The 22,760-nt window shown below is 34.2% G+C and overlaps 1 protein-coding gene across 9 annotated transcripts in view; it reads right to left on the bottom strand.

Annotated features, from left to right (window-relative positions):
* STPG2 (sperm tail PG-rich repeat containing 2) overlaps positions 1–22,760 on the bottom strand; it is a 552,915-nt gene that overhangs the window by 13,258 nt on the left and 516,897 nt on the right. For 5 of the 9 annotated variants that reach the window (XM_084973377.1, XM_084973378.1, XM_084973379.1 and 2 more), the window contains one exon: positions 934–1,082. The exons of 2 other annotated variants lie outside the window; for them this stretch is intronic. In XM_084973377.1, the coding sequence (XP_084829503.1) occupies positions 934–1,082 (149 nt within the window). Of the gene's footprint in view, positions 1–892; positions 1,083–22,760 lie in introns of those variants that run through there. 2 more of the 9 variants (XM_084973376.1, XM_021101745.2) reach the window with 2 other exon arrangements.

Raw genomic sequence — 22,760 nt, 5'->3', positions numbered from 1 at the left:
TCAAACTAAGTCTTCAAAATCTGGTGTGCATTTTAGACTTACAGCACTTCTCAATTTAAAATAGCTGCATTTCAGGTGCTCATGGTCACATATGGTTAGTGGCTATAATTATGGATACCAGACATCTAGACTGTGGCAGCAATGAACTCCGGTGACAGCTATATGAATCTGATCTACTGTACCAATAAGTAGTCTAATGATATAGCAAATATTAAGCTTTATATTTTATTTGGTTAAATAATTTTCTGTTTAGAATGTAGTTCCTCAGAAATTAATATAACCTCTTATGTAAGATTCTGAAATATAATGCTATGTAGTGGTATGGATACTGAAGTGAAAAGGAATTTTTGTCTGGAATACAGTAACATCAAATTGTTTTAAGTCCAGTCCCCCTAAAAATCAGAGTTGAAACCTCTGTCACAGTCATTATTATATAGTCAGTGTTTAACCCATAATTCAAAATCGATTATTTATCTTAGTGCAAACTTGCTTGATTGAACAATTGGATCAAAAAAGCCTAAATGTCAATGAGATGTAATCTCATAATAACTGATTAAAGCCTGACATTAATTTTTAGATTACTTTGTAATAAAAATGACAAGTTCATTAAAAGAAAGTCTGTCACCTTCACCTCATTAAGGTAACCCTTCTACCTTTGCATCAAAGGTAAAGGAAAAGCAGGCTTTATAAAAATGAAAATGCAATAGGTATCCCTGACAAGATTAGCACTCATTTGAAGCATGCAAATTGTCATCTGCTATAATCTCTTAATTACTTCTTGGGACCATAAATATAACCAATCTTTAGATGAGGAATACAAATATATTGCTTTGATGACAAAAAAACTATCTCAGATTCTGTATGACATTTAAATTATGGATTGTAAAAATGTAGCAACCACATGATTGAGTGAGGATAAACAAGCACACTTACCATTTAGAAGATTCTACTTTGCTTCCTGGGCGTTTTTGTTTGCTTTTTTGTTCTATAATTGAAGTGTTTTCTCTCTTAATCAGGAAAGGATTTGGTAAAGTGACATTAAATGTTCTTTTCAGAACAGAATGTCTTAAAAATGGACTGAGCTATGGATGTTCAAACAAAAAAATAGCATATTTTAATTATATCATTCATAAACTTTGTAACATTAGTTTATATGTCATTAATGGTTTCATCAGTATAAATAACTTTTGTAACTTACCAACACTATTCATTAATATCTTACACATTTAGATTTTGAGGTTTAATAGCTATTAGTGTACTTTAAAGTATAAAAACATTCCTAGGCGTGAGGTTAACTAAAGTAGGGTTGAAAATTTTGCTGAAAAACATACATATTTGGGGAGACCAAAATCTCTGATGAAACCTTAACCATTAAAAAAATATATAGCTTTTGCATATATTAATATTAAATAATTCCATGCTCAAAAGAAATTTTGCTTCCAACAAAGGTAGCTATTGGTTTCCTAGATGTGCCTTCTTTCAACATTTATCCTTTCCATAAATATTGATTAAATGCATATCATCTGCCCCAAACTGTCTTTAGGAGTTCCCGTGGCTCAGTGGTTAATGATTCTGACTAGGAACCATGAGGTTGCAGGTTTGATCCCTGGCCTTGCTCAGTGGGTTAAGGGTCCGTCGTTGCTGTGAGCTGTGGTGTGGGTCGCAGACGCAGCTTGGATCCTGTGTTGCTCTGGCTCTGGTGTAGGCTGGTGGCTACGCTCCGATTAGACCCCTAGCCTGGGAACCTCCATATGCCGTGGGAGCAGCCTCAGAAGAGGCAAAAAGACAAAAACAAAACAAAACAAAAAACTATCTTTAATACTATGAACATGCAGTAACAAAATTTATTTACTTTCACCATTCATATACAAATAAAAACACTGAAAAAGATAAAAATTTTTAACAACTCTAAAGATTGGAAAAAAAAAAAAAACCCTCCAGTGTCTAATTGTCAACTGCTTTGAGGAATGTCCACTAAATCTCCTGCTAAAAGGAAATGACTGATAAAACTAATGGAATTTCATCCAACCAATATGGATTGAGTGCCTCCTATGTGACCAGTACCAGTCCTAACAGCCCTGTCAACACTAATCCTTTGTTTTTCATGGCCCCCTCCACTCCCCGAGAATATTGCATGATAGGATATTCAGAGAAGTTGGATATTGAGATGAGTGATTGATAAGTACGTATATATGAAAATTCTGCATTGATTTATAGTGTTTAATTGTCTACATGCGATAGGACAAGAGATACAGGTTTCAGACCACTATCATGAAAAAGGATAATTAACAGATCTCAGTAAAAATTTGGACTTGGACACTTACTTTGGACTTGGACACTTACTATATCTATGGGCTTTAGAGGTTATCGCCCCTTTCTGAACCTCAATTTTGTCATCTTTCAAATAGTGACAGTGTTATCTACCTTGTACAGACTTTCTGGGCATATTAATTGAATTAAAGTGTGTAAAGTAGTCCTTGTTGAGAGGCAATATAGCTTAGTGGTTAAAAGCAAGGATTGTCACTCCATCCTTGCTAGGTATTTTCTTTGTGTCCTTAAGCAACTTATCAATTGTGGCACAGCACAAAGAATGAACTTAGACACGGGCATGGTCAGCTTTGTTTCTGACAAGAGGAGCCAGGCAAAGCGTGTCTGAATTTGAATACCCAGGCAGTAGAAGTGGAGGGGTGGTATTGGGCTTTCTCCAGAGCAAAGGAAAGAAATGAAACTCTTCTAGAGGCTATTCACTGCACAGATTCTCTCTCTGTACCTTCCCCCAAAGGCTTCTTCGTCTGGAAGGGTCTAAACTTGAAGGTCCATCTGAGAAAGATTTGGGGAAGGATGGGAAATGGTACCAGATATTATAAGATAACATAAATCTATAATTCTTAAAACAATGGGGCTTGAGCCCCCAAATAGGTGGAAAATTCAGTGGAAAAGTAGCTTGCTATGCTTAAACATATGCACTTAGCATATGGTAAAACTGGCATTTCAAGTCAACAGGAAAAGGATGTGCTCAAAGGTCATCGCTACTGGAATAATGAGATTTGTAAATGACTGTATGGCATATCTTCACATTACGGGCTCATGCATATTTAAATGTTTAATTTTTTAAATGGAACATTAGAAAAAAAAATACAAGAAAACACAAGTGTATATCAGGTCTAGGATTTCAGTTTTGGGAATCATCCTGATCGTTCACAAGCTGGTATCTGTGATGATACTTGTTGTTTTATATAATAGGCATGATGATAAAGTCTTCAATTTTCTGAAAAGAATTTCTGATGTTTTATACATTATTCCCAATGAAGCAAAAACTGGGGTGATCATTTCAGAAAATTAGCCCTATGATTCTAAAATGGCTACTGCTACTATTAAAAAAATCTCCAACTTCAAAATTTATTGTACATCACACTTGACACAGTATTCAAGAAAATGTGTTACTGATGAAAGAACAAGAAATAAGTGGAAGAGATTAGAGAGCCTTGAAAAAGATACACACAAATTTAGTTACTTGACAAAGGAGCAAAAACAATACAAAAGGGCAAAGATTATCTTTTCAACAAACAGTGCTAGAACAAATAGACCTCTAAATACACAAAAATGGATATAAACACAGACCTTACACTCTCCACAAAAATTACCTAAATGGAACAAAATGTAAAATGCACAACTATAAAACTCCTATAGGATAACAGAGAAAATCTAGATGACTTGTTAGCTACAACGCCAATGGCATAACTCATGATAGAAATAAGTGATAAGTTGTCCTTCAGTAAAATTAAAAACCTCTGCCAAAGATACTGCCAGGAAAATGAGAAGGCAAACCACAGACTTGGAGAAAATATTTGCAAAAGACATATCTGATAAAGAACCATTATCCAAAACATACAAAGAACTCTTAAAGCTGAACAATCTGATTTAAAAATGGGCAAAAATCTAAATGGACATCTCAGCAAACAAGCTATACACGTAGCAAATAAGCATGTGAAAAGATGGTCAGCACCATATATCACTAGGGAATTAAAATTGAAACAGTGAAATGCCACTACACACCTGTGAGAATGCCCTGAACTCCAAACACTAACAATACCAGGTATTGCTGAGGATGTGGAATAAGAACTCTTTCATTGCTCATCAGAATGCAAAATGGTATGTCAGCTTTGGAAAACTTTGGTGGCTTCTTACAAAACTAAACATTCTTTTTTTTTTTTTTTTTTTTTTTTTGGTCTTTTTGCCATTTCTTGAGCCACTCCCGCGGCATATGGAGGTTCCCAGGCTAGGGGTTGAATCAGAGCTGTAGCCACTGGCCTACACCAGAGCCACAGCAATGTGGGATCCGCACCAAGTCTGCAACCTACACCACAGCTCACGGCAACGCCAGATCCTTAACCCACTGAGCAAGGCCAGGGATCGAACTCACAACCTCATGGTTCCTAGTCAGGTTCGTTAACCACTGAGCCACAATGGGAACTCCTAAACTTATTCTTACTATAAAGTTCCCATGAGTTGTATTTTCTCAAATGAGTTGAAAACCTTTGTCTACAAAAACACCTCCATGTAGATGTTTATAGCAGGTTTATTCATACTTGTCAAAACTTAGAAGCAACAGAGATAACTTTTGGTAGGTGAGTGGATAAATACACTGTAGTACATCCAGACAATGAGATATTATACAGGGCTAAAAAAGGAATGAGCTATCAAGGAACCTTAAATGCATATTATCAAATGAAAGACGTCAAGCTTAAGACTATATACTATATGGTTCCAACTTTGACATCCTGAAAGGGCAAAATTATGAAGCCAGTAAAAACACGAGAGATTATCCAGGGTTAGTGGGCCAGGAGGGATAAATAGATCTAGATAAATGAATAGAACAGAAAGGATTTTTAGCATAGTAAAACTATTCTGTGTGATAGTAAAATGCTGAATATGTGTTATACATTTGTCCAAACCCACAGAAGCTACAAACTAATAGTTAACATTAATGAAAACTATGGACTTCAAGTGATAATGATGTTTCAGCATTAAATTTCACCAGTTGTAATAAATGTACCTCTGTACTAGTGGGCGGTGTTAATAGAGAGGGAGGCCAGATGGGCTGCAGAGTAGATGGGAATTTTCTGTATTTTTCACTCAGTTTTGCTAGGAAAATAAAACTGCCCTAAAAATGGTCAATTAAAAATGTGGAGTTAAGAAAAAAAAAAAAAAAAAAAAAAAGGAGTTCCCGTCGTGGCACAGTGGTTAACGAATCCGACTAGGAACCATGAGGTTGCAGGTTAGGTCCCTGCCCTTGCTCAGTGGGTTAACGATCCGGCGTTGCCGTGAGCTGTGGTGTAGGTTGCAGACTTGGCGCGGATCCCACATTGCTGTGGCTCTTGTGTAGGCCCACGGCTACAGCTCCTATTCGACCCCTAGCCTGGGAACCTCCTGCGGGAGCAGCCCTAGAAATGGCAAAAAGACCAAAAAAAAAAAAAAAATGTGGAGTGATTCTGATATTCATCTGGAGGAATAGATTAGCGAATTTATTAAAAGAATAATAGAATAATCTTGCCGTGTTATAAGTTAAGTACTTAAAATAGCCATAATGATTAAAATAGAAATGTACTGGTAAATTATTGACAGACAAATTTTTGTGTGGAAATAACTTTTATCAAACTCAAATGTTATCATGTCCTACATTTTCCATCATAACTTCTTACTTTCCAAATGATTGATTTAATCTTTTGGACTATTTTTAATGTAACTCCATCTCATATCCATTAAATTAAAATAAATAAAAATAATTTATGAAAAATAATTCTTGGTGAATTGTTCAAGTGCATCTATTATCACTGAAAATACAAACTTAGAAGCTGAAGATGGTGTGTGTGTGTGTGTGTGTATATATATATAAAATAAAGTGTTAAAAGTCATTAATACTGCACATAAATTCCAAAACAATAAACAAGCAAGTATATGAAGAGAGCTTAAGTTTGGAAAAGACTAATTACAGGATGAAGAGGTGACAATAACCAAAAAACTAAAATCATTCTACAGTTAGGCAAGAAAATGAAGTCATGTAGGATGGTACATAATAAGAAATTCTTAACTTTGCAAAAACTAGCTTTTTCTTAAATCATTTGCAAGTGGGAGAATTAAAGCCTGCCATCCTTGATATATGGAGATAAAAATATTTATTCTGTATTCCAAGCATTGTCTCCCTAAAGTTAGAATGACTATGAGATGGCTCTTAAGTATATTTCGTCTGCATTGAAACCATGTTCAGATTGTAGCTTTCAGGATACAAAAATATCTGAAACTATTTGTCTGCAGCAAGAGTCAGCTAATGTCCACTTAGACTTTTTATATTCTATGCTTTATGGTTTGCAAAACTGATTTCAAATTAATCTGAACTAAAGAAGAATTTATATATGTCATTTCATTGAAATTATGATAAATGCATTTGAAATTTGAATTGCAATTGAAGTAAAATCAATACAATGTTAAAAGCCATATGTTTTCTTTCTTAAACTCATAATGTAATAAAAGCTAAAATGACTGTATTCTTATTTGCTATGTTTATAGTTTCCCATTGAAATTATAAATGATATGGTATATAATCATTATGTGAAATAAAATACATTGCAGAAGACATTTTAGTCACAATGAATCATAAGGGTATTTTTCTTCATATGTTTGATAGGATAGCAACTACTATATTATTCCTGGGTGATGAATGTCTTTTCAAACCACTGTGGGATTTAAAAAAAAAAAAACTAAGATGTATTACATTGTTCCCTGTCAGAGAAGGATGAAAGGACAATGGCTGGTAACTTTTGCACTACTGATTAGAAATATTCATTTATAAAGAGAATAAATGAGTACGGAAAGTAAGTTTACTAAATAGCTTCAAAAAGGCCAATGGCTTGAAAGACTGCAGAACAGTATCGATTAAAGGAAAGTAAAGGAGAATGATGATTAAGGGCAAGAGATGATCCACATATAGAATATTATTTGATCAATTAGAAAAATTAGAATAAGGACTGTAACAATGTAAAATTTTCAGAATTTGATCATTGTTTTGTTGTCATGTAAGAATGTTTTCACTGTCAGAAAATACATGCTGAACAATTTAAAGATGAAAGATTATGATATTTGGTATAATGGCAATATATAATTCTATAATATATGACACTAAAAATAATGTGAAATATATGTGTACACATATGTGAGAATGTATAAGAGAAAGATAAGACAAATCAAGAGAAAGAGTACAAATGATACAATATGCTAACAGTTGAATATATACAAGATGGAATTTTTTCAAAATAAATGTTTAAACAAAATTTAAACTCAAAACATTCTCTCTTCTGTAGGACTTGAAGTATTCAACTGCACTTTAGCTTGTATTTTGATTACAATTCCTCTGTCCCTGGAATCAGAAACTCTCTGTTCTCTACTCAATCTTGAACCAGGTGCTTCAAAGGATGCATAGTTTAAGTAATGTCAGTTTTGATGTTAGACAATCTCCGATTTATTCTTCTCCCAGAAATTTGTAAAATCTATTTCATTGGGCTGGTCCTAATCAAGTCTATTCGCATGAACTCCATCCAACACCCTTGCAAGTACTAAAGAGAAGTGTGCTTTTTGTCTATTGTCTTTCTGACATTTTTATTACATAGTATGGACCTTTGATATTTTCCTCCTTCAAATAATGAGAGAATGATGGTGAAAGTAACATTATGCTTCATTAACTGTGTCGATGTGAAAGAGGGATGGAGAAGGAGAGAGACAGACAGAGATAGGGAGATGCAAATGATACAGTTTTTTAAAAATTGATGTATATAGTCACTCTACATGGTCATTATATAATTCCATGGAATATCCCTCACAATCAGGTAACAGGTAACTGAATTATGATTTAACTACAGAGAAGTAGCTACAGTATTTGTAAAAGGACATCTTATTTTAGCATCCTCTGTCAGCTTCCACAGTCATACCTACCCATGTGCTTATATTCGTATATTTTATATCTCTTTATATTCAGTAAGGCTATTCCTTGAAGCTCCACTTAAGATTTCAACATTGATTCACAAACCCAATATTTCATAGACTCTTTTTCTGCTTTATTTTTTCTACTTAATACCAACCTCATATTATATTTTTTATTTTATGTTTTGCTTTATTTATCTTGGTAACTTTTTTTATCTTTTATTTATATATATATATTTTTCTACTGTACAGCATGGTGAGCCAGTTACCCTTACCTGCATACATTGCTTTATTTCTTATCCTGCTTATCAAAAGTAGTTTTTGTCTTCTGGAGTACTTACAACTATGCCTGACATAGAGACCTGATAGGTTTTATGTTTGTTTTAAACTTCTGAGAACTTGAGATCTTCATTCATTTCTGGAAAATTATCAGCTAAGATTATATGTGTATCTCTTTTCCATTTTATTTATTTCCTTTTTCTGGAACTGGTATTAGACATTGTTTAATCTTAAATATTCTTCATGTATTTAAGTGTTTATTAAAGCATAACATACATAGAGAAAAATATAAAAATAAGCATAACATAATGAATCTTCAAAAGTGAACACTTGCATCAACAGACCTAGATCAAGAAATTAAACATTACCAGTCTTCCAGAAAGTTCCTATGTGCCCCCACACAGTTGCAACTCTTCCGATCCACTTTAGAGCCTACAAGAGTCACAAATATCCTGACTCCTAAGACAAGTTTTGCCTGATTTTGAACTTTACATAAATGGAATCATTCATTCAACAGTATGCTTATGATATGCATTCATCTAGTTGTGTCATTCATTCTTCATTCTCTTTTGCACTCCATTATGTGAATAATGTAGGTTAGCCATTCTATTTCTGGCAATCACTTATAAGTTGTTTCCAGATTTTAGCAATTATAGATAGCACTGCTATCCATCATTATAATGTCTTTTGGTGCACCTAGGTACACATTTCTGTTGGGTATACACCTAAAAGAGTAACTGCTGGGTCATTAGGTATCTGTACTTTTAGTTGTAACAGTCATGTCTTTGTGTGATTTCAAAGCTCTTCCCTTTTATCGCTATATTTTATTTCTTTCTCTAGATGTATCAGTTTTGTTTTTTATTGAATGATGTCTTGATTTCTCCCAGTCTTTGAAAATAATGCATAAAGCTACCATAAAAATTTATGTGCAGGTTTTTGTGTGGGCATTAGTTTCAAATCAGTTGGATAAAGACCTAGCAACATGATTGCTGGATTGTAAGGATAAGACTGTATAGGTTTATAAGACTACTAAAGTATCTTTAATAGTAGCAGTACTGTTTTGCATTCCTGCCAAGAATGAATTTTGTTCTTGTCCTGGTAGCTCCATGTCCTCACCAGCAATTTATATTGTCAGTTGTTTGTGCATTCTTTTATGGGATTCATTATTATTGCCAACCTGCATCTTGCTGGTTTTTGTTATGTAACAATTATTACACTGTTTATATAATGTCAAGATTTCCCTAAAACTATTCAGACTTTTCAAAAAAAAATTTTAGTGCTGTATAATATGCCACTGTGTTGTTATATTTTACTTCTACATTTACTTCTACATTTACTTCAGATATGTAATTTTTAGTTTGCAGTTTTTCACTTTTGAGATAGATCATTAGATACAGAATTACTTGTCCAGAAGGAACCATATTTTGAATTTTTAAGAGCCCTGATTCATAATGCTGACTGTATCATCAATATTTATTTGTCATTGTGTATCTTTTCAAAAAAAATTTTTTTCTAACTTGATTTTTGCTAACTTGATACATAATGTCATCTAGCATTTTTAAGGCTTTTTCTTTGATCAGTAGTACAGGAGAGTCTGAATTTTACCTTTACCCAATTAGAGTTCTTTTTAACTGGGACTTAGAATTAAATTGACCAAAGACAGATCAACAGGAAAAAAAACAATTCAAGGTTATTTAATACAAGTTTTACATGACATGGGTGCCTTCATAAGGAGTGAAGACCCAAAGAAGTGGCAAAATCTGCAGGGTTTTATCTTAAGTTGTACAAAGAGAGGAAACTGCAGAAAAGTAACTTAACTATTTGGGGAAAGTTAAGGGAGATAATTATTTTTAAAAGGTCTGGTTTTACAGAATTCTTTTAGTCCCAGCTCCTCCTCCTTAATGATAAGAATACTACTTTCCTTTCAGTATAGGGAAGACAGCTCTCACATGAGAATTTTGTCTGTTTTTACAAAAAAGAAGGAAAGTTGGATTTTTTCTTTTTTTGTATTTGATAGTTTTTAAGTGTCTTTAACTCAAAATAGTCAATACACTAGAGTGGCATATTTAGGCGTGGTATGTTCTGAACTCCATCACTCATAATGGAAATCATTTTATATTTATTTTAATTCTTAGTAGTTTAAGAACATGTTATCTCAAGCTATATACTTTTCTAGATTTAGAATGAAGTACCCTGTCTTAGCAGTTTTGTGCATGGGTCTAGGCAATCGGTTTCCTTCTCCATTGATGGGAATCAGTAGTTCTTAGAAGGGGGCACATAGTAAATGATCCGTATCTGCTAAATATCCTTATTTGACAATAATAGTATATTTCTATTTCTTAGGATTTTAAACATGTTTGTTTATTTTTCACACTAAAGTTTTTACTTTTTAGATGCCGAAGTCTATCACATATGTCCTCGGGGTTCTTTCATTCTATGGCTACATTATTCACACCCTCAGAGAGTTTAACAAAATCATCCAAGAAGTCTGTGAACAACATAGTAAAAATGTTAGAATAAAAAATGAGTTACCTTCAATGAATAACAACGAATAAAAAGGAAACTGGAGGTCTTTCTCCATGTACTTTCAGAAGACTAGATCATAGATTATTCGATGCCATAAATCATGCATTGATGTGTGAAATAGGATTATCTATAAGTTGAGAAGTAGTTATGGAGTTTGCTAAAGATATTTGTAATAGACTTTTTAGCACCCATGTTAGTATAGTCAAAACCCACAAATGTGTGAAGAAAAAAAATAGTTAACATTTTAGTGACATTTTTTAAAAGTTCACAACATTCAAAAGAAATATTATAGCGGAGAAATGGAAAATGACTAAGTTATCTCCAGTATCTGAGAAAGGTCATGAGAATTGCAAAGCCACTGAATTTAACCCCATTTTATAGGGAAGTCTTAGCCAGACAGTGCTTTGACATTATTGCAGATGGAAGTTATGAGCAAGATTCACTGAATATATTCAAAATCTTGCAAAGTAACCATTTTTAGTTTTCAAGGCAACTCTAAAAAGATTTTATTTTTAAAATGTTAAAAAGTATATGACAAAATAACATAATATTTAAATTTGGGTAAATGCATATAAAAATTTTTATATATTACTATAATTACTATATTTCTTTTATTTACATAGAAAAAATCCAAAAGCAGCATTGTTCATTTACTAACGAAAAAAGTATAACATAATCACCAGATAATGATTCATCTAAAGAAGTTTTCAATTTTAAAATAAATTACACATCTAATAGGTTTAAGAATTCATTTTACATCATACAGTATTTATATGAACCACAAAGAAATTAATAATAAAGTAATTTTTAAAGCCTATTGAAAGAAGGCTAGTCTGTTATCCAATTATATTAAAAATGGAATTAGGAGAAAACATGAGAAAGCTGGTAAATAGGTTAAAAAATTGAGACTGATTTGATGGCTGTGTCAGGAGATATATGCAAAATAATTAGCTTGTGAGCAAGAAACACTGCTAGGAACTCTATACTAAATAAAAGTCATCCCATAGTTTAAATAAGAGTGTGGCTGATGGAGTTATTGAAACAGGTTGCCCTGTCCCTTATTTTAAAGACAGAACTCTGTATGCTGCAGTAAGAATGGATTATCTCCTTGATAAGTCATCTATCTGGAAAACTAGACTATGGAGAGTAAGCATTATCTCTAAAGAAAATAAGGTGATAGGAAAAAGATGTACTAAGATGTTTTAATGATTTTACTATATATCTTCTTAGAAAAGATAAATCCTGTGATTAAATTACACTTTAACAGCCCATCATCAATATCTCATATAAACAATGAAAGCAAAAAGAAAAGCCTGCACATCTACATAAATGTTTATGACTCTTAGAAATTAGTATATAAAATACTTGTGTTAAACTTTTTCTTCCATTTAATGATTTCTTTAAAAATCTGTGATAGGGACAGACTTGTTTATTCAGTCTTATTAATATTTGCATGCAATAATGAAAAGTGATTTCTTAGATTTTAAAAGTCATATTCATGTTCCAAGGGTTTTGTTTTTCATGTTCTTTTGTTTTAATTAATCAAGGGTACGTACTATCTTTTCTTTTCTGATTGGCTATCAAGAAAAAAGGAAGAACTCCAGTGACCTCTGTGCTCTCTGGAAGTGAGAACTTAAATTGGATAGGTTGCTGTAAATAATGTCATCTAGAATGAAGTGCCTCCTCAGTCTTCTTTCATGCTTTGCACCATTCTCTCTCAAATTCCTAAATATATAACATTCCACTTCTACATAAAGTTCTATGTCTGGAGGCTCTGAGCTTTTTAGAAGAAAAGATACTTAAAACTGGGAATAAATAGTTCAAAGTTTCTCTGGAGGTGGTCATTATAAACCTGATCTCTAAACTACTAAATTTTTTCCTCTTCTGTACAAACACTGCAGAGCAGCAAATCAACTCCCTCCTGATTCAGTTGAATCCCATTTCCTTCCCCTTAGGCAGAGAAAGTTCTTCCATGTGTCAAATAGCCTTGTGGTAATGTGACCTAGGCAGTGGAAATGGGGAATGAAGGAAAAGATACTTGAAAAATGTATTTTATTTAGTTGAGCTGCTTTCAGGTTTCTCACAGATAAATAAAACAATAAACTCCCTTCTTTCTACCATCTAGCTTCTCTTTTCACCCCAAAATAAAAGCTACACCTAAAAACTTAAACAAAAATTACATAAAAACAGATTTTAATACATTGAAAACTTTGTGGTATTTTTTGTCAGACAATTAAATGAGCTGCAACTTATTAGGAAACAAAAAACAATCATTAAAAATACTCCCACATGGCAAGAAGCTTTTTTTTTTTAATCAGGCAAAAATATATAATCATTCTATTTAGGTAGCACTATTAAAAATCCACCTGTCTGTTGGCTTAATGGAGTGCTCAGTTTCCTAGAATAATAACCCGATAACTATTTGTAAAATTTTAAAAATCCATGTTGATATGTTAGAGTAATAAGTGAGTATACTCTGACGAATTTGTATTTGGAATTATTGTGGTCATTTTGGTCTTCTTTTGGAATAACATGAAATAAAACCTGTAATGATGTATTGTTGAATCAATATGGTCTATAATAACAACTGGAAGAGAAAGCTGGGGATTCACTGGAGACACTGAGTGGGTTGTCTAATTAGATACAGCAGTGATGTAGGAGAAGGAGCCAAAAATAACTGATGTTGCTGTAATTCACCATTAGAGAGGGTACGGTGAGAGAGCAGAATCAGGAAGACACTAGCTTTTGTTTTGACATCTGGAGTCAGAGATGTCTCCCGGCGAGCCTAGGACAGGATGAAAAAAGCAGTAGGCAGCTGCACATTTGAGACTAGCACTCACAAGATAGGAGAAATAACATTGGTTGTTTTGACCCATGACTACAAAGACACAAAGCCAAAGAGAAAGACCAAACTTAAAGAGCCAAGGAGGAAGACTAGAGAAGTGCCATATATAGACAAGAGAAGTTCAGAAGCTAAAACAGACAGAAATCTCTCTGTCAGGAAATCAGGAAGGCAAGAGGGAGTGCGAGTGCCTACAAGAGGGTTTGATTCCTTGCTTACCTTTAAGTGCTGGTCAGGGCATTGTGAGGGAAAGATCTGACCGAATTTAAAGGACCAGTAACCAACGAACAGACAATTAAGAAGCATGCTTGGAACATGCCTCATTTCTAGGGGCTATGAGTATATAAACAGAAATTAATATGTGAGTAAAAAAAATACCCCACTGTGATAGTGGACTCTATTAGAACCACTGTACTGAATAAGCTATGATTATGGCTTATAAAATACATGTTTTCATTTTATAAAATAAAATGAAAGTAAGATTTAAGACAATGATTTTGTGATGTGGCTTCATGTCTTCTCTCAAGAGATAGAGAACTAATAAAATGTGGCAGCAGTAAGTTCAGGGAAGTATTGTGGGTGAACTCTCTTATGGGGAGCTGTGTGATTTTAAAACATTGAGATCTGAGGTACATTTGCTTTGCTGGTATGTGGTGCTTTGCTAAAGTTTTTCACTAAATATTCTCTGATTTGTAATTGGAAAAAATGTCATTATTTTGCAAAGGAGAATTTGATATGTTATAAATACATGTAGCAGTATTTTTCAGTGTACATTATGAAATGTATTTCTTAAGATATATGATTTAGTATATAATTTTTATACACTATTATACACTATTATAGCATGTAGAATACATTTTATCACAAAGCTGAAACTTTAGTTTCACTTATCTGAGTAAATATCTTTATAGGTATTATAGCATGTAGAATACATTATTATCACAAAGCTGAAACTTTAGTTTCATTTATCTGAGTAAATATTTCCTGATCATAGTCTATAGTTAGAACAATAAAAGGAAATAGTAATTTTCCTATTAATAAAATATTATTCCTATTATTTCATGGTTTCTCAAATATTCTTCAGGATGATCCAAGTGGTTGAAGTGGTTTGTTCATATGACATACATCACGCTCACAGCAAAAGGCTAAAATATGGCCCTGCAGACCCATCGAGAGGGTACCTCAGGGACTCTCAAGAACGTGGGCTTTAGGGAGAAATGGATTAGTGCATTAGGATAGCCACCCGACCATTGCCAACAACAGCTGCAATTACATCTGTTTATGCTCTTTGGCTTCTTTATTAAAAAGTCATTTTAAGACAGTTTTTCACTGTTGGGGAAAAAAGGAAAACTAATATTCCAAGAAGAGGGTCATACCAGTTAAGTTTTAATATTGTAAATATAATACCATTTGAATTTGAAGAAAATATTTGCTGAGTGTTTATTGATTTATCTAAATGCTGTTATTTCTTCAGTTTCACATATAATGCAAAACTAACCTTTATAAGGCAAGCAATCTAAATGGTAAACAAGATTTCTTTCCTTTTTTTTAACACTCAAATTAGATACGCATAAAATATATATCCTCTAAAATTTCAAAACGACTGATTTACTTGAGAATATTTATGTTTATACTGAGTGCTTATAGTACTTTATAAAATTCAAGCTATTCAGAATACATATGAAGTCAGGTTACTTAATTTGATAAAGAGCGTAATAGAGGATAATGCATATTTAAGAACACTTAGAAAACCATGTAACTGAATTTTGAATGGTTGAATTTGTTTATGTTTAGTCTAAAACGTTCAGAAGGAAGAATGGAATGATATACTCCAAGAGGTTAACAGTAGCTGTCCTTTTGAGACGGAATTGGAGATACTCTTGAGGATATTTCCTTTTTTTATTAACTGATATTTATATTGTGACTAAAGTAGATTTAGCAAAAGAAAAGTATAGTTCATCGTAATTACTAACTGCTTCCCCAAAAACATATATGTATGCATATATACACACAGACACAAACCATTTAATCTGTACATTCAAACACACACAGGCACACACCCCCATTCTTTGTTAATAAGCATGGAGAAAGAGTTGTCTAAAATCGAGATGTGATAGAAGATGCTATAGGTTAGTAAATTAGTTACCCAGATAAACATTTCTTTTTATTGGGATATAATTTCATATAACACGACACAGTTTAGTTTCTTAACTAAAACATGGGAAAACGGTGGTGGTAGTGGAGGTGATAGTGGCCACTTTGGCAGGGAGAGGCAGTATCACTGATACTATTTAGAATTTCCAACTCACAGTGTTAATACCAATTGAAAGTTTTAGTGGGTTTGATTATTGCTTTGAAATTTTCTACAACATACTTCCTTATTACTTGCATGTAAGACAAATAGTTCCTACCATCCCACCCTTTGGCACATTAGAAACATGGAGGATGCTTTTTTTTTTTTTTTTTTTTTTTTTTTTGTCTTTTGTCTTTTTTGTTGTTGCTATTTCTTGGGCCGCTCCCGCGGCATATGGAGGTTCCCAGGCTAGGGGTTGAATCGGAGCTGTAGCCACCGGCCTACGCCAGGGCCGCAGCAACGCGGGATCTGAGCCGCGTCTGCAACCTACACCACAGCTCACGGCAACGCCGGATCGTTAACCCACTGAGCATAGGGCAGGGATCGAACCGCAACCTCATGGTTCCTAGTCGGATTCGTTAACCACTGCGCCACGACGGGAACTCCGGAGGATGCTTTAAAAAGAAAAGTCTGGGAGTTCCCTTCGTGGCTCAGAGGTTAAGGACCGCAACCAGTATCCACGAGGATGCAGGTTTGATCCCTGGCCTTGCTCAGTGGGTTAGGGATACGGCGTTGCTGTGAGTGGTGGTGTAGTTTGCAGATCGGGCTTGGATCCCACATTGTGGCTGTGGTGTAGGCCGGCAGCTGTAGCTCCAATTTGACCCCTAGCCTGGGAACTTCCATATGCCGTGGGTACAGCCCATAAAAAACAAACAAACAAAAAAACGGAGAAAATCTTGCCAGTGGACTGGAAGGCTCTGATTTTCAGAAAGAAAAGCCTCAAATAATATAATTATTTTCCTTTTTATTTTATTGAATTTTTGGAATAAATGAAACAGTTGTATTTTTAAAAACTGATTAAATACCCACCCTCCCACTAGCAGGTAACAAATGATTCTTCCATGTGGATCCATTAATACTTTTCTCTTTGCCAAAACAAATTATGCATACATAGATTTAATTCACATAAATATATATCATTATATAATTATGGCTAAACTTGTTTACTTAATATATTATGGACATCTCTACAAGTTAATAAAGCAGTAATTCACTCTCAATATATTTATTCATTTTCTCTTTTAGCTTGTTCTTAGTATAGATATACTACTATCATTTATCCAAACACTTCCTATAGCTTAAGAGGATTGTTTTGATTGTGCTTCTTAAAAAATATTGAATAACAATCTTCAGAAGTAAATTCTTACATATAATTTCATATTATTTTATAGGGTATTTTATAAAAGTGTGTTTTGATAGGGCACATAAATACTGCATTTGCAAAAATGTCATAGCACTAGATGCTTTTATTCTTTCCTACTTGTGCCAAACATGTTGGGAAAATAGCAGCCTACTGATACTTCTCCGTTAAATTTGAATATTATGTTTCTTGATCATGTGCACTTCCACAGTGGATCTCATACTTAAGTTTTTTATCCATTTATGTTATAGCTTTTTAAATCGAAGTGTAGTTGATTTATAATGTTGCTTTAGTTTCAGGTACACAGCAAAGTAATTCGGATGTACATATGCACACATTTTAAGATTCTTTTCCATTTTAGGTTATTATAAGATATTGAATTCAGTTCCCTGTGTTATATAGGAGGCCCATGCTGTTTCTCTAATATATATGTATAGCAGTGTGTATCTGTTAATTGCAAACTCCTAATTTATTCCTCTCCCACTTTTCCCCTTCGATAACTGTAAGTTTGTTTTCTGTGTCTGAGAGTCTGTTTCCTTTTGTAAATGAGTTGATTTGTATCATGTTTTTTAGATTCCACATATAAGTGATATCATATGTTTGGCTTTCCCTGTCTGACTTACTTCACTTAGTATGATAATTTCTAGGTTCATCCGTGTTTTTTGCAAGTGGCATCATCTAATTCATTTTTATGGCTGGTCTATAAGTGGTATTGTATACATATGCCACTTCTTTATCCAGCATCTGTGAATGGACCCTTAGGTTGCTTCCATATCTTGGCTATTAAAGATAGTGCTGTTGTAAATATTGGGATGCATGTAACTTTTCAAATTAGAACTTTCATCTTCTTTGGATATATGCCGAGGACTAGGATTGCTGGATCATATGGTAAATCTATTTTAATTTTTAAAAATAAACTTCTATACTGTATTCCATAGCGGCTGCACCAATACATTCCCACCAACAGTGTAGGAGGGTCCCTTTTTCTCCACAATCTCTCCAGAATTTATTGTTGGTAGATTTTTTGATGATGGCCATTCTAACCAGTGTTAGGTGATAGCTCACTGTAATTTTGATTCTCATTTCTCTAATAAGTAGTCATGTTTAGTATCTTTTCATGTACTTGGCAATCCTTATGTCCTCTTTGGAGAAATGTCTATTTAGGTCTTCTCTTTTTTTAATAGTTTATTTTTTTTTATTGAACTGAATGAGCTGTTTGTATATTTTGGGAATTAGTTCCTTGTCAGTCACATCATTTGAAAAAAAACATTTTCTTCTTATGAGTTCCCATATGGCTTAGTGGGTTAAGTATCCAGTGCTGCCACTGCAGTGGCTTGAGTTGCTGCTTGTGGCACAGGTTCAGTCAATAGCCTGGGAATGCCCATGCTTCAGGTGTGGCCAAAAAAGAAAAAGGAAAATATCTTCTTCCATTCCGTAGATTGTCTTTTCGTTTATGGTTTCCTTTGCAAAAGCTTTTAAGTTTAAATAGGTCCCATTTGCTTATATTTGCTTTTATTTCTATTACTTTAGGAGACAGATACAAAAAATAGTATTGCTGCAATTTATGCGAAAGAGCGTTCTACCTATGTTTTCCTCTATTAGTTTTTTTTTTTGTTTTTTTTTTTTTTTTTTTTTTTGTTTTTTTTTGTCTTTTTGCCTTTTTTCTATGGCCTCACCTGCCGCACATGGAGGTTCCCAGGCTAGGGGTTGAATCGGAGCTGTAGCTGCTGGCCTACACCAGAGCCACAGAAACATGGTATCCGAGCCACATCTGCGACCTACACCACAGCTCACAGCAATGCCGGATCCTTAACCAACTGAGCAAGGCCAGGGATCGAACCCGCAACGTCATGGTTCCTAGTTGGCTTTGTTAACCACTGCGCCACTACAGGAACTCCTCCTCTATTAGTTTTATAGTAACCAGTCTTACCTTTAGGTCCTTAATACATTATGAATTTGTCTTTGTATATGGTGTTACAAAATGCTCTAATTTCATTTTCTTACATGTCCAGTTTTCCCAGATACACTTATTCTTTTTTTCATTTTTAAAGTTTTATCGAAGTATAATCAATTTACAATGTTGTGATAATTTCTGTTTTAAAACAAAGTGATTTAGTTATGCACATATATGTGCATTCTTTTTCAGATTATTTTCCCATATAGGTTATCACAGAATATTGGGTAAAGTACCCTATACGAAATAGTAGGTCCCTGTTGACCATTCCATATACAATAGTATCCACTTGCCAATCCCAAACCCCCAGTCCATCCCTCCCCACCTCCCAAGCTGTCCCCTTAGGTAACCATAAGCTTGCTTTAAAGGCTGTAAGACTATTTCTATTCTACCAATGAGTTCATTTGTATCCTTTTTTAGATTCTGCATATAAATTATATGATTCTGCATATAAGTTATAAGATGTTTGTCTTTCTGTAACTTCACTTAGTATGATAATCTCTAGGTCCATCCACATTGCTGCAAATGGCATTATTTCATTCTTTTTATGATGGAGTGATATTCCATAGTATATATAGGACAAATCCATATCCATTCCAGTTGATGGACATTTAGGTTGCTTCCTCCATGTTTTGGCTATTGTCAATGGTGCTGCAATGAACACTGAGGTATATGGATATTTTCAAATTATAGTTTTCTCTGTATATATGCCGGGAGTGAGACTGCTAGATCATATGATAGTTCTATTTTTAGTTTTTGGAGAGCTTCCATACTGTTTTCCATAGTGGTTGTATCCATTTATACTCCCACCAATGGTGTAGGAGGGTTCTCTTTTTTACATGTACTCTCCAGCATTTATGTTTGTAGACTTTTGATAATTGCCATTCTGAGTGGTATGAGGTGATATCTCATTGAAATTTTGATTTGCAATTCTCTAATAATTAGCATTGTTGGGAATCTTTCCACGTGTTTTTTTGGCCATCTGAATGTCTTCTTGGAGAAATGTCTATTTAGGTCTTCTGCCCATTTTTTGATTGGTTTTTTTTTGTGTGTGTGTGTGTGTATGGTGCCAGAGAATGTTCTAATTTCATTGTTTACATATAGCTGGCCAGTGTTCCCAGTATCATTTATTGAAGAGACTGTCTTTTCTCCATTGTATATTCTTGTCTCCATTGGCATAGGTAGTTGACAGTTGGTGTGTTTTATTTCTGGGCCTTTTATCCTGTTCCACTGATCTATATTTTGGTTTTTATGAAAGTACCAAGCTGTTTTGAAAACTGCAGCATTGTAGTATAGACTAAAGTCAGGAAAACTGATTCTACCAAATCTATTTATCTTTTTCAGAATTGCTTTGGATATTCTGTTTCTTCTTTGTTTCCATTCAAATTTTAAGATTATACATACTATTTCTGAGAAAAATGCCATTGATAATTTGATAGGGATTACACTGAATCCATAGATTGCCTGGGGTGGTATAATAATTTTCAGGATATTAATTCTTCTAATCCAGGAACATAGTATACCCGTCCAGCTGTTTTACTGTGAATTCTTGTAGCTTTTGCTTGTCTGTAAAGCTTTTGATTTCTCCATCAAATCTGAATGAGAGGCTTGTCAGGTAAAGTATTCTTGGTTTTAGGTTTTTCCCTTTCATCACTTTAAAGATATCATGCTATTCACTCTGGCCTGCAGAGATTATACTGAAAAATTACAGCCGATAGCCTTATGGGAGTTCCTTTATAGTGTTGTATGTTATTTTTTGCTTTTCCCTTGCTCCTTTTAATATTCTCTTTAGCTTTTAATTTTTGATATTTTGATTACATTTTCTTGGCAAGTTCCTCTTTATGGTATCCTCTTTTTTATATATTATTATTATTATTTTTATCCATTATAGCTGGTTTACAGTGTTCTGTCAATTTTCTACTGTACAGCATGGTGACCCAGTTACGCATACATGTCTACATTCTTTTTTATCACAGTATCACGCTCCATCATTAGTGATCAGACATAGTTCCCAATGCCACACAGCAGGATCTCATCACTAATCCATTCCAAAGGCAATAGCCTGCATCTATTAACCCCAAGCTCCCCATCCATCCCACTCCCACCCCCTCCCCCTTGGCAACCACAAGTCTGTTCTCCATTAGTTTCCTTTCTGTGGAAAGGTTCCTTTGTGCTGTATATTAGATTCCAGATATAAGTGACACCATATGGTATTTGTCTTTCTCTTTCTGACTTACTTCTCTCAGGATGAGAGTCTCTAGTTCCATCCATGTTGCTGCAAATGGCATTATTTTGTTCTTTTTTATGGCTGAGTAGTGTTCTATTGTGTATATATACCACATCTTCCTGATCCCATCATCTGTCAGTGGACATTTTGGTTGACTCCATGTCTTGGCTATTGTGAATAGTGCTGCAATGAACATGCGGGTGCATGTGTCTTTTTCACGGCAAGTATTGTCCAGATATGTGCCTAAGAGTGGGATGGCTGGGTCATATGGTAGTTCTATGTATAGTTTTCTAAGGTGCCTCCATACGGTTCTCCATAGTGGTTGTACCAACTTACATTCCCACCAACAATGCAGGAGGGTTCCCTTTTCTCCACACCCCCTCCAGCATTTGTTATTTGTGGACTTATTAATGATGGCCATTCTGCCTGTTGTGAGGTGGTATCTCATGGTAGTTTTGATTTGCATTTCTCTAATCATCAGTGATGTTGAACAATTTTTCATGTGCTTATTGGCCATCTTTCTATCTTCCTTGGAGAAATGTCTATTCAGGTCCTTTGCCCATTTTTCAATTGGGTTATTGGCTTTTTTGCTGTTGAGTTATATAACTTGCTTGTATATTTTAGAGATTAAGCCCTTTTCAGTTACATCATTTGAAATTATTTTCTCCCATTCTGTAAGTTGTCTTTTTGGTTTCTTTTTTGGTTTTATGTGCTGTGCAAGAGCTTGTCAGTTTGATTAGGTCTCACTGGTTTATTTTTGCTCTTATTTCTGTTGCTTTGGGAAACTGACCTGATAAAACAGTTTTAAGGTTGATATCAGAGAATGTTTGGCCTATGTTCTCTTCCAGGAGTTTGATGCTGTCTTGTCTTATATTTAAGTCTTTCAGCTATTTTGAGTTTCTTTTTGTGCATGGCATGAAGGGTATGTTCTAGTTTCATAGATTTGCATGCAGCTGTCCAGGTTACCAGCAATATTTGCTGAAAAGACTGTCTTTTTTCCATTTTTTTTCTTCTTGCCTCCTTTGTTGAAGATTAATTGACCACAGGTGTCTGGGTTTATGTCTGGGTTGTCTATTCTGTTCCATTGGTCTGTCTGTCTTTTGGTAGCAGTACCACACTGTCTTGATGACTGTGACTTTGTAATATTGCCTGAAGTCTGGGAGAATGATGCCTCCTGCTTGGTTTTTGTTTCTCAGATTTGCTTTGGCATTTCTGGGTCTTTTGTAGTTCCATATAATTTTTTGGATTGTTTGTGCTAGTTCTGTGAAAAAAGTCATGAGTAATTTGATAGGGATTGCATTGAGTCTATAGATTGCTTTGGGTAGTATGGCCATTTTTACAATATTAATTTTTCCAACCCCGGAGCATGGGATATCTTTCCATTTCTTTACGTCTTCTTTAAGATATGGGAATCTCTGCACTTCCTGGATTTGGATGACTCTTTTCTTTCTAGGTTAGGGAGTT

Source organism: Sus scrofa, chromosome 8 (genome assembly GCF_054392235.1).
Source record: "Sus scrofa isolate SSC_HxYL_T2T_F1_AM1 chromosome 8, Sscrofa_HxYL_maternal_Yorkshire_Landrace_v2.0, whole genome shotgun sequence".
NCBI classification, from domain to species: Eukaryota; Metazoa; Chordata; class Mammalia; order Artiodactyla; family Suidae; genus Sus; species Sus scrofa.
Note: the sequence above shows the minus strand (reverse complement) of the source record. Positions and strands in the feature narration are given on the sequence as shown.